Source organism: Physeter macrocephalus, chromosome 11 (genome assembly GCF_002837175.3).
Source record: "Physeter macrocephalus isolate SW-GA chromosome 11, ASM283717v5, whole genome shotgun sequence".
Lineage (NCBI taxonomy): Eukaryota > Metazoa > Chordata > Mammalia > Artiodactyla > Physeteridae > Physeter > Physeter macrocephalus.
In genome coordinates this window covers 84,434,637-84,449,812 of record NC_041224.1, presented here as the reverse complement: position 1 = coordinate 84,449,812, position 15,176 = coordinate 84,434,637, and the positions used below count along the sequence as shown (strand labels likewise).

At 39.7% G+C, this 15,176-nt stretch overlaps 1 protein-coding gene and 1 long non-coding RNA gene across 3 annotated transcripts in view; both read right to left on the bottom strand.

The window, feature by feature from the left end:
* AKAP13 (A-kinase anchoring protein 13) overlaps positions 1-14,898 on the bottom strand; it is a 166,994-nt gene extending 152,096 nt beyond the window's left edge. The window contains exons 1-2 of one of the 2 annotated variants that reach the window (XM_028495273.2): positions 14,497-14,898; positions 11,633-11,766 (exon numbers count right to left, since the gene is read on the bottom strand). In XM_028495273.2, the coding sequence (XP_028351074.1) occupies positions 11,633-11,764 (132 nt within the window). In that variant the 5' untranslated portion in view covers positions 11,765-11,766; positions 14,497-14,898. The remainder of the gene's footprint in view (positions 1-11,632; positions 11,767-14,496) is intronic. The other variant, XM_028495274.2, reaches the window with a different exon arrangement.
* Positions 357-8,809, bottom strand: LOC129392533 (uncharacterized). The gene is made up of 2 exons (XR_008618606.1): positions 5,575-8,809; positions 357-4,213 (listed from the first exon to the last, which is right to left on the bottom strand). It is a non-coding gene; the product is annotated as an uncharacterized lncRNA (long non-coding RNA).
* Positions 14,899-15,176: the final 278 nt, after the last annotated feature.

The following is a 15,176-nucleotide window of genomic DNA, read 5'->3' as shown; positions in this document are numbered from 1 at the left end:
TGTTTGCTCTTTAGTCCTTCTAGGTCCTTGTTAAACGTTTCTTGTATTTTCTCCATTCTGTTTCCAAGATTTTGGATCATCTTTACTATCATTATTCTGAATTCTTTTTCAGGTAGACTGCCTATTTCCTCTTCATTTGTTAGGTCTGGTGGGATTTTGCCTTGCTCCTTCATCTGCTGTGTGTTTCTCTGTCTTTTCATTTTGCTTAACTTACTGTGTTAGGGGTCTCCTTTTCGCAGGCTGCATGTTCGTAGTTTCCATTGTTTTTGGTGTCTGCCCCCAGTGGCTAAGGTTGGTTCACTGGGTTGTGTAGGCTTCCTGTTGGAGGGTACTAGTGCCTGTGTTCTGGTGGATGAGGCTGAATCTTGTCTTTCTGGTGAGCAGGTCCACGTCTGGTGGTGTGTTTTGGGGTTTCTGTGGCCTTATTGTGATTTTAGGCAGCCTCTGTGCTAATGGATGGTGTTGTGTTCCTGTCTTGCTGGTTGTTTGGCATGGGGTGTCCAGCACTGTAGCTTGCTGGTCGATGAGTGAAGGTGGGTCTTGGCGTTGAGATGGAGTTCTCTGGGAGATTTTCGCTGTTTGATATTGCGTGGAGCTGGGAGGTCTCTTGTGGACCAGTGTCCTGAACTTGGTTCTCCCACCTCAGTGGCGCAGCCCTGACGGCTGGGTGGATCACCAAGAGCCTGTCCTCCACATGGCTTTTGCGCAGTCCTAGTCTCGAAGCTCCCGCCCCTGTTCCTCAGGCCGGGACCGCATGGGAGCAGAAAAGACCTTTAAATGGTCCCACTACAAATCTTATGATCCCATTATATTTCTGCAAACAAACCAAATGGGTGGCGAGGTATCTCCAACTTAAGTACATTTTACTACTGGTCTATCTTTCTTCAAGGAGACTCCGAGCAAGAAAGTAAGTCATACTTTTTCACTATTTATCCCCCTCTCCTTTTTTTTTTTTTTTTTTTTTTTTTTTACTACTGCTTCAGGAAAGGGGTAGAGCAAAATTTCCCAGATGCTATGATGCTCAAAAAGTATCTCATGTTCTATGTAGTAGAAGAAACACACACATGTGTATGTATACAGTAGTCCCCCCTCATCTGAGGTTTTATTTTCCATGATTTCAGTTACCTGTGCTCAACCATAGTCAGAAAATATTAAATGTAAAATTCCAGAAGTAAACAATTCATATGTTTTTAGTTGTGCACCATTCTGTGTAGCCTGATGTAATCTCACACCATCCCGCTCTGCCCCACCTGGGACGCTCTGCCCCACCTGGGACGTGAGTCGTTCCTTTGTCCGGCGTATCCTGCCCATTAGTCACTTAGTAGCTGTTTTGGTTATCAGACTGACTATGTCAGTACACAGTGTGGTGTTCAACTAACCCTTATTTTATTTAATAATGGTCCCAAAGCACAAGAGTAGTGATGCTGGCATTTTGGATCTACCACAGATGTAAAGTGCATCTTTTAAGTGAAAGATGAAAGTTCTAGACTTAATAGGGAAGGGGGGAAAAATCGTATGCTGAGATCGGTTGCTAAGATATATGGTAAGGATGAATTTTCTGTGAAATTGTGAAGAAGCATAAAGAAAACAGTGCTATTTTTACCTTAGCACCTCAAACTGCAAAAATTATGGGCACCGTGTGTGCTTAGTGAAGATGGAAAAGACATTACAGATTTAAGGTATTCTGAGAGAGAGATCACATTCATGTAACTTTTATTACAGTATAGTTATAACTGTTCCATTTTATTATTGTTGTTGTTAATCTCTTACTGTGCCTAATTCATAAATTAAACTTTTTCACAGGTATGTATGTATATGGAAAAACATAGTCTATATAGGATTTGGCACTATCCAAGGTTTCAGACGTCTACAGGGGTCTGGGAACACACGCCCCATGCATGGATAAGGGGAGACTACTGTACAACTCGCATGAATGAAAGTTCCAAGTCAAATTTAGACATTCAAATAAACACTTTCCACAGTGTCCGCTTTGGGGAGCTATACACTTAATCTAATTATTCCTGTTATAAGTAATTCAAACTGTTCCAGAAATCATCTTCTGCAACTATCTTCAATAGAAATCCAGGAACCAAACACAAAAAATCTATTTCATTCTTATACTTCGGTTCGGCCCCAAATTCCAACTGCATAATGACTAGGCTTTCGAAACTCTTAAATATATATCAATTCTGATGACTCAGGACAGAATGCCAACTGCTGCACAGATAAGGAAGATCAATATAATCAATATTTGGCTTACTGTGACTTCTGAGTAAGACTTAAACTCAAGATATTTTAATTGTGCTCCTAAGAGTATTATCTGTTCTGAACTTTATGGAAAGTATCTTCATCATCAACTAACTTTCTACTGAAGACTACACACGTGGCAATGACTTAAGACCATGTCACAATTCTTCGGTTCCATAAGGAGGGATGGGGCTTTGGGGGTTCTCAGAATGGAAGCAAAATGGCTATATCACTGCATGAAAGAGGCAAGGAGGGAATGTAGATTTATACTGGCTGAATGGAAATATTTCAACAGAGGTACTACTCTTTTTAATTCCTACATGGCTCACATATTACCAAATACTTCCATTCTTTATGCTTCTTTTGGTAAATGTTACTTTTCAGTTTCCTAAACTGAAATTGGGGTGTTTCTGGCAATTCTTGGATCTTTGAAGGGCCAAGTACATTGTGAAAGCAATAAAGAACTATAAAGCTGGAGAGCACATCAAAGGCTCCCTGAACCTATCCCTACTTTCTAATGAATATTTATACCACGTGTGTTACAACAAGGTTATCATCAAGGAAACATCACTACATTTCAGACAAGCACTTCTCAGGAAGAATTCATCTCTCTGTGAACTTCTAGAGCACCTTAAAGGCACCTATGGCACGTCTCACATACTGCAGCCACAGATTGTGATTATGCCTGTATGTGCTCTCTTTATTTAACTAAACTGGGGACAAAGACAATATCTAACCTCTTTTTTACTTCCCTACATATTCGATGCAATACCTTGAGAGAGAAAGGCATTCACTTAAAGTTTACTAAACGAATGAATAAAAGAAATCAAAGCCACAGACTACATCACGAAGTTGAGCAGCCTAATAGGCCCAAAATATCAGAAATCAGTACCTCTGAAACCTTTTCTGGATAAACAATTCCATATACAGCGTGCACCTTTACTCTTATGGTGGCCAACCAGCAAGGCATCTTCTTAAAATACGCAATCAAAATCTAAGAAATCTATAACTGTCCCAATTATGTGCGTCACTGAGAAGGACCTTAGCCTTTCTCCACAGATCAAATGATATTTTTCTTTTAGTTTTTCTACTATGGAAGCTTCTTCTCTTAAGAGGGGAAAACAAGCAGCCATAAAGTCATGTTTATATCAGTAAGATGAACATAGAACTTGGGGTCAGAAGCAATACACTAGTTTTTCTGAGAGGTCGCCCAGTGGGGGCCCTTCCAAGTCTACTGGCAGAAGTAACAGTTACACCCAAGCCTGAGTTTCTGACACGGAATGCACATATCTTCACCCCCACAAAAGACAATCCTCCTTTAAAATGAAACTTGGGAAGCCACTTGAGGTAAACAGCGTTAAAAATAATACACCATTCCTTAGAAACGCCCCTCCTCCCAGGGGGTATATAGGAACTTAGAGAGGAGAATTTACCATTTATCTAGCTGAAATATATCTATTCATGAGCCACCCTGAGTTTGCCTATATATTTTAACACTTACCAGACTGTATCTTATTGGTTTAGTAATTGTCTCTTCCCACTGGAATATGAATTTGAATGTGGAGACAGGCTTATTTTCATTTCAGCATTTCTAAGGTCTAGCACAGAGTTCAAGAACATTTGTTGAATGAAGTACTGAACAAATCAGTGCACCCTCACAGTAAACACAAACTGACATGGTAATTTAATTAAGTAACACTATGGCCTGACACAGTTGGTAACTTCTTCCAAGATAATTTTAACCATCACCTATTTAAAATCATTCATCCACAGAGTCTTAAGAGTGGGTCTGATAATTCTGAGTTAGTTTAAAATGAGATTAGAGGGCTTCCCTGGTGGCGCAGTGGTTGCGCGTCCGCCTGCCGATGCAGGGGAACCGGGTTCGCGCCCCGGTCCGGGAGGATCCCACACGCCGCGGAGCGGCTGGGCCCGTGAGCCATGGCCGCTGAGCCTGCGCGTCCGGAGCCTGTGCTCCGCAACGGGAGAGGCCGCAGCAGAGGGAGGCCCGCGTACCGCAAAAAAAAAAAAAAAAAAAAATGAGATTAGAGTTACATCCTACTGCTTATAAAACATCTAGTACATGGTGGACACTATACTAACTCTAGTTAGTACAAACAACTCTTGAAGTTGGCATCATTATCCCAAATTTATAGATGAGGAAACTGAGCCTCTAACCAAAAGGATCAAAGTGGCAGATCAAGGGCCAGAATTGGGATTAAAACCGTGGTTTACTGGGCTCCATAATCTTTCCACTGTGCTTGGCTACTAACCTTGGCTGTCAATATAATGAGATAAGAATGAACAAAAGTGAGATGAGGAGTGTAACAAATGGGCCAAAAGAGTGATAAGAATCACATTTGGTTCTTTTGTCCCAACAGGCGGAAAAAAGAAAACGCACACACGCCTCCTCCAAAATGCACATATGACCTATGATTAAGCAGTTCTATGAGAGAAAGAAGTGGATTATTAATAAAAGTAAGACTGCAGAGTAAAACACCCTGGAAAATGTTCAAAGAAAAAGTGATCAGTAAGAACTGGACATTAAAGAAAGTGTGATTTTAAAAAGTCCTTTGCGGTTTCCCTTTTACTCCAATACAGTAAGATATACACCCCAACATTCATGAACTTATTCCTATCATTTTAGAATCACACACTGGTTAAAAATTAAGAACCTGAAGAAACATTAGAGATTACCTAACCATTATACAAGTGGGAAAATGGAGACCAGAGAAATTAAATAATTTCCTCAAGGTCACTGAAAAATGTATAGCTATATACAATGGTATACTACTACTCAGCCATAAAAAAGAATGGATTTTTGCCGTTTGCAGTAATATGGATGAACTTGGAAGGTATTACGCTAAGTGAAGTAAGTCCAACAGAGAAAGACAAATACTGTGTGATACTGCTTATACGTGGAATCTAAGAAAATAAAACAAACTAGTGAATGTAACAAAACAGAAAGAGACTCACAGATAAAAAGAACAAACTAGTTAGTGGTCACCAGGGGGTAGAAAGAAGGAGGGAAGGGCAAGATAGGGTCAGGGGATTAAGAGGGACAAACTACTATGTATAAAATAAATAAGTTACAAGGATATATTATACAACAGAGGGAATATAGCCAATATTTTTTAGAAATTATAAATGGAACATAACCTTTAAAAATTGTGAATCACTGCTAAACAGCTGAAACATATAATATTGTACATCATCTGTACATCAGTTTTTTAAAAAAAGGAAAAAATGTATAGTTAGATCATTAAATTATACTCTTACATATATTATTTACAGATATTTTTACATTAAGGATGTAGTTTTTCCACTTACGGCTTTATGATCTGGGGTTCTTTAAGGCACTTCTTTTTTGCAACTATCTTCTCTAGAAGCACACCTGCAGAATTTCTTGTTGACCCCATTTCAGAAGAGACATCCAGAGTATCTCCAAAAATTCTGTATGAAAAAGCTGAGGAGTATGTTTCCCTGTGACTGAAGCTAGCTCTAGATTTGGACCCAAAAAGGATAATTGGCAGCAGGCGGTGGGCACAGTGCTAGTTCTCTTACACGCCAAATATACGCAGAGAAGACTTACTGGCGACATGAAGAGGCCACTCTGCTTTTTCCTAGATGACACGTATACCACAAAACTATATATATGTAAATATGATAGCACAGACATTTTTAAAAAGACTTTTAAAACTGAAAACTGTTAAATAAGAGGATAAGATGTGTAAGTCATTTTGAATATCAGTGCCACGACCAGTCCAGTTAGTTACCAGATAGCCTGAGAGCTGCCATATTTTCCTATGGCAGGTGTGCATGAAGGGTGTGAAAAGCCACACAAAACGAAAACTTTTTTGAAGAGATTCCTGGACTAGGGATGGAAATGCAAGCTCGCCCCCTTGAGACAAGAGGAAGGAAACACAGAAAATAATCAAACTACAGGGAGAATTCAAGATTTTAACCAGAAATAGTCCAACACTGCCCTTACCACAACCTTGAAGAAACAAACATTAATACTGTTGTAAAAATAACTAAGAATGGAAATTCAGTTAATTTAATGTTTGGCTGTGTCGTTTTTTTGTTTTTTGTTTTTTAAGAAATTTACTTATTTATTTGTTTATTTTTGGCAGCGTTGGGTCCTCGTCGCTGCACGCGGGCTTTCTCTAGCTGCGGCGAGCAGGGACTACTCTTCATTGGGGTGCGCAGGCTTCTCATTGCAGTGGCTTCTCTTGTTGTGGAGCATGGGCTCTAGGTGCTTGGGCTTCAGTAGTTGTGGCTCGCGGGCTCTAGAGCACAAGCTCAGTAGTTGTGGGCTTAGCTGCTCCGCGGCATGTGGGATCTTCCCAGACCAGGGCTCGAACCCGTGTCCCCTGCATTGGCAGGCGGATTCTTAACCACTGTGCCACCAGGGAAGCCCTGTGTAGTTATTTTTTTTTTAAAGGGAGCATGGTTCTGACTGGGGAGTGTGTGTTAAATGAAGAGTAGACTTTCCCAGTAACCTAACACTCAACATATGGGATTTTACAGTTGTGCTTGAACATATTTGTTCTTGAGTGTTTGGCTGCTAGGACCATAGGCATCCTGACAAGATATACCTGGCTTGCTGAATTAACTCTTCCATATGGCTAATGAGCTTCTGCAATGATCATTTGGAAAAGGAATTATTACAGAAATACCTTAATGAACAGATCCCCCAGGGAAGAAAGCTCCTTCCTAATGAACTTGGCCACATGTTGAAAAGATTCACAGAGGACATGGAGTATGCTGGTTTGCAGCACTGGGGCAGGGAAGTAGGAGTCAGAATTCCTTCCTGGCCACCATGGAGCATATTCTCAAGGTGAAAGGTCCCAGAAGGCTTTCTGTTCTGGACTCAAGTATTGAATGTCACCTCTACACCCAGCCATATCATTCTTTAGGAAATAAATGACAGGTTTGGAAAATCTTAGTAATTGTACATCAAAAGCAAACTCTCTGGACAAATACCATCTTGATGGTACTTAGTTACAGCTAAACAATTTATAATAAGAACATGAGACTTATTTTAAAGTGAATCAGCTTAGATCCTAAAACAGCCAAAGGAATTTCTCCAACTATCACTGAAAGCACGAGGGTATAATGCAATGGTTTTAGAATCTTAGGGTGTGTATGCATCATTCAGGGGTACTTGTTTAAAATGCAAAAACCCATCCAAGTGAACTGAATTCCCCAGAAGTATACCCTCAGAATGACTTTTCTGGAAACCACAGTATAGCAGAAATATTACGGACACAGAAATGAGGTTCTAGTCTAGCGTACAGAATTAACTAGTCGTAAAATGAGGCAAGTCGCTTAACTTTCCAGAAACCATTTTTTTCCTCCTATAAAGCAAAGGTATTAGACTTTAGATAATCTTTAAGCTTCACTCAAATCCTAAAGGTCTCAGAAGTAAAACAAGCACCATGTCTCCCAACTTAAATTAACATTTGATGCTATTCCTGAAGCTTTTATAACAATGTTCAAGAAGGAGAACCTGAGGCTTGATTGTTTTAGGAACCACCATATGCCACTGGTTACTTAAATGAGTAAAAAGGATACTGGAATCTAAAGTTATAAAACTAATTAATAATAATAATGCTAAGTGGTACTTATTGCATGTCAGGCTCTAAGTACTTGATATATATTAACTCACTGAGGGGGAAAAAAAGAGGACTACAAGAGGTAATCTGAGAACCTTGAAACCAGGAATGTATATAAGAAGGGACAATGTTGAATATTAAATTGTAACTAGTATTAAGGCTTTGGCAATACTTAATAACAACCATGACTAAAAAATACTGATAAAATGACTAATGGGAATGCACCATATTGTGTATAAAACCTGGCCTCTGTAATTGTGAACAATTTTTGATTCAGTGAAGAATTATCTGTTAGGACCACGTATTGTGTATTGAGACACCTGTAGCATTTAACACATACATGCGTTTTCTCTGAGGATATAAGCAAACACTATTCTTGATACTGCCTAATTCCTTTATGAACCTATGCTCTAGGTTTTCAAGACAGCAGCAAAGCGTAAGATACAGTTTTTTCCCGTTTTACATTTGGAAGAGGATGATTCAGTGAAACAATGAGTCAATGAAGCAATGACTGGCTTATTCCCAAGGCCAACAAAGAGACTGGGCATGTGTCTGAAAGATCGAATTAAATAATGCTAAACAAATGCCACTCCACCCTCGACTACAATCACAAGCTCAAGTAACCCTTTTCAGACTGCAAACCCAGACTCCAGAAGGTTAAGGCTAGAAGACGAATAGAGTAAGGAAGTTGAGCCCTGGAGAGACTAAGTCAAAAAGCAAATTCAGGAGAAACACAGAATCGGAACTCTCCACCTTCCTACGTGCAGTTTAATAACCAGAGCTTTCACGGCAAGCTGAAACAATTTAGAAAAGAAAAAAATTCTACTTGCTTTCTCTTTCTTTTCATCCACTGAAGCACTCTAGGCCAGGAGCCCACAAACTACCACCACTAGGCCACCGCTTGTTTTTGTACAGCCCGTAAAAAAAAACCTAAAAGGAGGTTTTACATTTTTTAATGATTGAAAAAAATTCAAAGAAGAATATTTCAAACTATTAAATTACTTCATGATATGAAATTCAAATTTATATAAAGTTTTATTGGAACACAGTCACACTCTTGTTTACATGCAGCCTGTGGCTGCTTTCACACTATAACATCAAAGTTGATTAGTTGTTACAGAAACTGTATGTCCCACATACCCTAAAATATTTACTCTCTGTTCCTTACCAAAAACGTTTGGGAACTTCTCAATGAATATAGCATGTGAAAAGTTAAATGGGAAAAGAGAGAAAATGGGGCATTGGAAAGATCAAATTGTGTGTCCATGCTTTCTCCTTTCAATCCATAGCAAGTAAGGCAAGGCTGGCAGAGCAACAGGGAGTGGAGGTCAGTGGTCAGATTTCACATCACTAAGAATGCCGTGAACACAAAACCCTCCACTGTGTAGACCTGAAAATCTTCATGAACTAAAAATTCCATTAACGTATGCTTTCTCTAATTACGCTAAGTGAAGGCAGACACAAAGCACAGATAACCCCTAGCAACAGACAATCCCTAGCAACAGACAAATTACATGGTTCTCACATATTGATGCTCCTTAGAATACACCCACAGTCACAGCGCCTGGGGTTAAGAGTCAGGGAGGAAAGCACCCTACTGGGCAAGTCCTAGGTTAGAACCAAACTACAAGGTCCCATTCTAGCCGGCTTTGACCTTGAGCTAGCCATGTGACTCTCTGAGGGTGTAATTCTTTTAACTGTAAAATGAGGCTTGATGACCAACCAGAGGAATATTACCTCTCTCAACTCCTAAAACTGGAGGAAAAGTGAGAAGAGGAAAGAGACGAGGAGAGGAGGAACTTTCTTTTAAAAAAACAGTGTTTTGTTTTCTTTTTTATAAGAGTCAAGATACAGTCAGGACAGAGATATCCTCATGGGAAAGCAAAAAGGTCTATGGCCAAGCATCAGGCTGCACTCAAGGACACTAATTAGCAAGACTTCAGATGGAAGACTAAGAAACAGAGGCATTTGAATTCAAGGATGTGAGTTGGTTCCTTTCCTTTTTTAGGGGCTCCTGGAAACAAAGACACATGTACCCATGCAGGGTGTGTTCTCTTTTCTTTCCCCAGGGGCAAAAGCAACATTTGTCTGTATAATGCCTGCTGTACAAGTAGCCACCCAGGCATTAGTCATGAATACTATCTGTAATAAGGGGTGGGTGAAAACAGTCAGCACCTCCCTACCACTGTACTCCAATAAAATGAAGCTTGTTTATCACAGTCCATACACTTGAAACAGTCTGGGAGAGTATAGTTCTGTTTATGTATTGGGGTAACTTTCTGAAAAATTACTTAGCCCCCTGAAGAGCAAACACAGTGCACCCTCAAGTCTAGACAAGGAAGGCTCATTTTCCGACGGGCAATATGATTTAGGCCAGTAACTCGATTTTTCAGCTTCCAAAAGGTGTTCTTTTTTTTAAAACAAGTGTGGAATCTAAAGCTTAGAACCCTGTTTCTCTCAACAAGTTTAAGTTCTCTGTTTTACAAGTTAATAGCTTTAAACAAGAAGAACAATAATCTCAAGACCCTGAAGAAAACCATTTTTGAAAACTTAGTAAGTATTAAATATAAAATTACCATATGGGTCAGCACACCCATTACTAAGTATATGAAAACATATGTCCACACAAACTTACACACAGGGCTTCCCTGGTGGCGCAGTGGTTGCGCGTCCGCCTGCCGATGCAGGGGAACCGGGTTCGCGCCCCGGTCTGGGAGGATCCCACATACCGCGGAGCGGCTGGGCCCGTGAGCCATGGCCGCTGAGCCTGCGCGTCCGGAGCCTGTGCTCCACAACGGGAGAGGCCACAACAGAGGAAGGCCCGCATACCACCAAAAAAAAAAAAAAAAAAAACGTACACACAAATGTTCACAGCAGTTATTATTCACAATAGCGAAAAAGTAGAAACAATCCAAATGCACAACATGTGGTATATATCCATACAACAGGATATTACTTGGCAATAAAAGGAAATGAAACACTGATCGATGTTACAACATGGATGAACCTTGAAACATTACACTAAGTGAAAGAAACCAGTCACCAAAGGTCACATATTCTATAATTGCATTTATATGAAGTTCCGGAATGGGCAAACCCATAGAGACAGAAAGGAGATTAGTGACTGTTAGTTGAGGGGTGTGGGAGTGAACTGCTAATGAACATGGGGTTTCTTTTCAGCATGATGACAACGTTACAAAATTAGACGGTGGTAACAGTTTTAAGACTTTGTAAATATGTAAATATATTAAAAACTACTAAACTGTGCACTTTACTTGAATGAGTGAATTTTACGGTTATGTGAACTATGTCTCAATAGAGCTATTATGAAAATCTAGTGAACCTTTTTTTTCCATCATTAAAAATGACATACTTCATATTTTAGTCAGTACTGAGCTTTAAGTTAAATCTCATTTTTGCTATCAGTTTCTATATAAAGAAAGAAGAGTCAGGTTTAAGAAGGGTTAATAGATCCCTTTTTCTGGTAATTCCCATCTTCTGACATGTTAAAACTCATGACAAATTGGAAAGTCTTGTGCTCACAGGAAAAGCATTTTTCATTATAATCTCCAAGGGATCCCTGCAGGAGGGTCCATTCTAAAACCATGCTGTGCAAAAGCTTCACTGCAACATGTCCACATTTATATATGAGGGAACAAGGGAGAAAGGGAAAAAAATCCTACTGTGGATCAAAAAAAATCCCCCAAGCAAGGCCATAAATCAGACACAGCAGAGCAGGCTAAACACACTTTGTGCTCATACAGACTTACCGCCTGGGTCTTCGGGCCTTGTTTCAACTCCGGCGTAGAAGCTATGTTTCCTACAGCCACCTCTTCAGAAACTGAACTCTCCTTGGTATTACTCAGAAAATCCACTTCATCTTGAGCTTTCGTGTCTGGCATTTCTGAAGAGAACAAGGTGGTTACAAAGTACATTTGAAAAATTGATTCCTGGGCCTTACTGTTTACACAACATGCTCCAGGTTTCATGTGTTTTGTTTGCCTTTCCCTTTGTGTTAAATAGAAAGTATTATTTTGGAGCTGGTGTCATTTCTGACCCTGTGCTGAACTAGTCCCTCATCACCTGGTTATATGGTTTTCTCCAGCTTCTGTGTGGGTTTGTAGCTAAGGTAAGATCCAGTTCAATGTCCACTGAACTTCCATCTTCACTACTGACTTTTTCATGACAATTTGATGAGTGTGATGCTGACTTGCACATGGAAAAGAAAACTGACAAGCTTTAAGGGAACAGATTAATAGCTAAAGCTAGTAGTCCATCCTGACCATTATCAAAGAGGCAAGAGATGTATCTGTACAGGACAAAAAGGAAAGAGCTGCTGAGAATGAGATAAAGCCTTTGGGAAGAGTCTTTCTTTAAAAACATACTACACACACTCACCTACCCATCACAGCAATTGATAAGACTGAACTATTCTTAATAAATTAGTTTTTGTTTTAACTTTTATTTCCTCCCAAACCAAAACACACTATCAACAGCAATTCCTTTTCTGAAGAAAAAGTTTTTTCATGTTTTCTTTAGAATTATGCTCAACAGACCAAACAGTAGTGGTTTTGTTACATGACTACCAACCATATGGTCAAGCTAATACAGGAAGGAAGTGGTAAAATGATGCCTGAGGCAAATTTAGGCTTCGACACTTCTTTAAAGGGGACTGATGGTTGAACAGTCAAAATTCACCTTGATAATCAAATACAAATGGAACTACCATCTCGATTTCATTTGGAAAATTTTCTGTGGTTGTTATTAATCTAGTCACACTACTACTCTGGCAGAGAAAAATGTTCCCTACACCAGAGGGCACAGAGGCTTCTTTCACCAAAGAATAAATTATATTATATTGTATTATGTATTTTATAATTATATAAATAAAATATATTAAGATTTTATTCTAACAGCACACTGTGAGAATGTATACCTTTATACACTGCGACGTAAAAAGGTCTACTTTAGATTTAGGAAAGTGACATTCCTATAAATGAACAGTTGTTAAGTCTCCATTTTTTGCCCTAATTTTTTAATTACATAAACTTACTAGCAATTTAAAAAATGGGCAAACATGTTTCCTTGCCCAAAGAACCAAAATCTTTCTTACATTTCATAAAATGTGATTAAAGTTAAAAAAAAAAAAAAAAACAAAAAACTGACTAAGCAACCCCCTTAGAAGTATTCCTTGATCAAAACATTTCTGAATAAGATAGGGTTGTTTTTTGTTTTTTTTAGAGGGGGGCTGTTGATGATTTTTATTTTATTTATTTGGGGATGTGATTTCTGACACATCCTTACTATCCTACATCCATCAACTGAAAATACGTATCTTGGCAAGTAGCAACCAGTCACAGCAGTAAACAGAGATTAGTGAGACCTGTGGGGTGTTGGCAGCCTCCTCAGGACTGGCCTGGCTCAGTTATGCACAACTAACTTCCCAAAGCACTGTGCCAATCCTCCTGATGGGTAAAGGGCCACATCCCCTCACTCTAACTGGAAGTTTTGTGTTTTCCTCATCTCAATTTCTATTTGGCTTTGTCAACAGCAGTATATAAAAACAAAAGCCAATGCCACGTGTCTCCTTCCAAATCAGCAGTTAAACCAATGTCTCCTCACTTATAAAACAGTATGGTTAAATTCATAAATGGCATGTAAACTTCCTAGAAAATACCCTTTGGTCTGAGATCACACTCAGGTGCTTTTTCTCTAGGGCAACGTGACCAGGGACTTTCCCCAATCCTGGCTATTTTCTGAAAAAAGCACCAATTTCTTCATCACTGGTTACTTCTCTTTGCCCTTTGAGGCCATGAGCATGGAGCACATATGACTCCTCTGGACAGCAGAATAAGTAACTCGACCCCCCACACACACACCAAAATCCCAAGCCCAGAGACACTGCTGAAACTTCATTTTCGTCTCATTTTCCTTCCTAAAGCCTTAAAATCTTAAGCATAATTTCTTAGCACCTTTACTATCTTTGTGTGCTATTAAAAATCAAAGTCTGAAAAAAAAAAATCAAAGTCGGCTTGGTTTCTATCTTTTCTCTTAAGGTACTATAGCCACAAACCTTACATAGTTTGTACTTGCTTGGGTTAAATTCTGACTACTGAGCCAGAAAGATAAATAACTCCAGCCTATGTGGCCAAAGACGCAGCACCCAAATGAAAACAACATAGCCAGGCATCAGCTTACAGCCACTCCCGTTCTTCTGAAATGTCAACCTGCCAGGGCCCCCAAAATAGACTTGCTGTTGTGCCTTCTTTTAAAAATTAGAGACCTTCTCATTGAAATTCTGAGATTGTTAGTAATAGAAATTTGTTGGCTGCTAACAATCCAAGACACTTTAATAAAACAAAAAGTGTGAAATCACCAAAAATACTATCTCAGGTTTCTTAAATTCCTCAACTGGAAAAATAGATTATAAATGGTTAAACACCCTCTATCAGGGAAAATGACCACTGTGTTTAAATTGCTCTTTTTCTAAAGCCACTTCTCTCCTTATTCTATTTGTTCATTTCTATTCATGCCCCAACCCAAATCCTTAACACCTACTACAGTAAAGGGGTTTTCAAAAATTAGAAAGAACATCAAGAGCAATCAAACGGTAAAAACAAAACAGGCTTCTTACCTACGAGAGCCTGGGGGCAAGCAAGGAGATAGGTCTTCTGTCTATACCTGGTAACAGGTGATTGTCGCAAAGTGTGAATCAAACTGACCTTGAACGACTTCAGGAGTCAAAACCGAGTCCGACTCCAGTTTGAACTTCAGCCTCAACCCCCGATACGGAGTTTTATTCAGATCGTTTCTTTCCACTGAACACCAGTGGTTTCTCTTTGCTCTCTCTGGACATGGTTACCCACAGACGGAACGGGCTAGTGCTGTGTGAGCAATCTGCTTGCTGCAGCTGCTTCACCAAGATAAGCAGACACAACGTCTGCCCTGTGACAGCAGCTCAGCAGACTAGGCTCTGGCGGAAATCCTGTATCCTATCCCCTGCACTTCGCAGGGTCCTCAATTCCCAGACTGCTGCCCAAGAGCAACAGGCAATGGAACTGGAGGTCTGCTCCTCAGGCAGGAAAAGGAGGGAGTTCCCTTCCCACAGCCTCCACCAATGACCTAATACCACCATTTGGGATGCTGGGCCATCGGCTTACAATGATACTTAGAGCTGTTGGTGAAACCACTCTGACTAAATTTGCTCAGGACACAGACTAGGATGATAGGGAAAGAAAGGAGTTTCAGGTTTGTAATAAAACACACTTTTTCAGCACTGTTTGTTATGGTTCTCGAGAAAAAGGACTAAGCCAT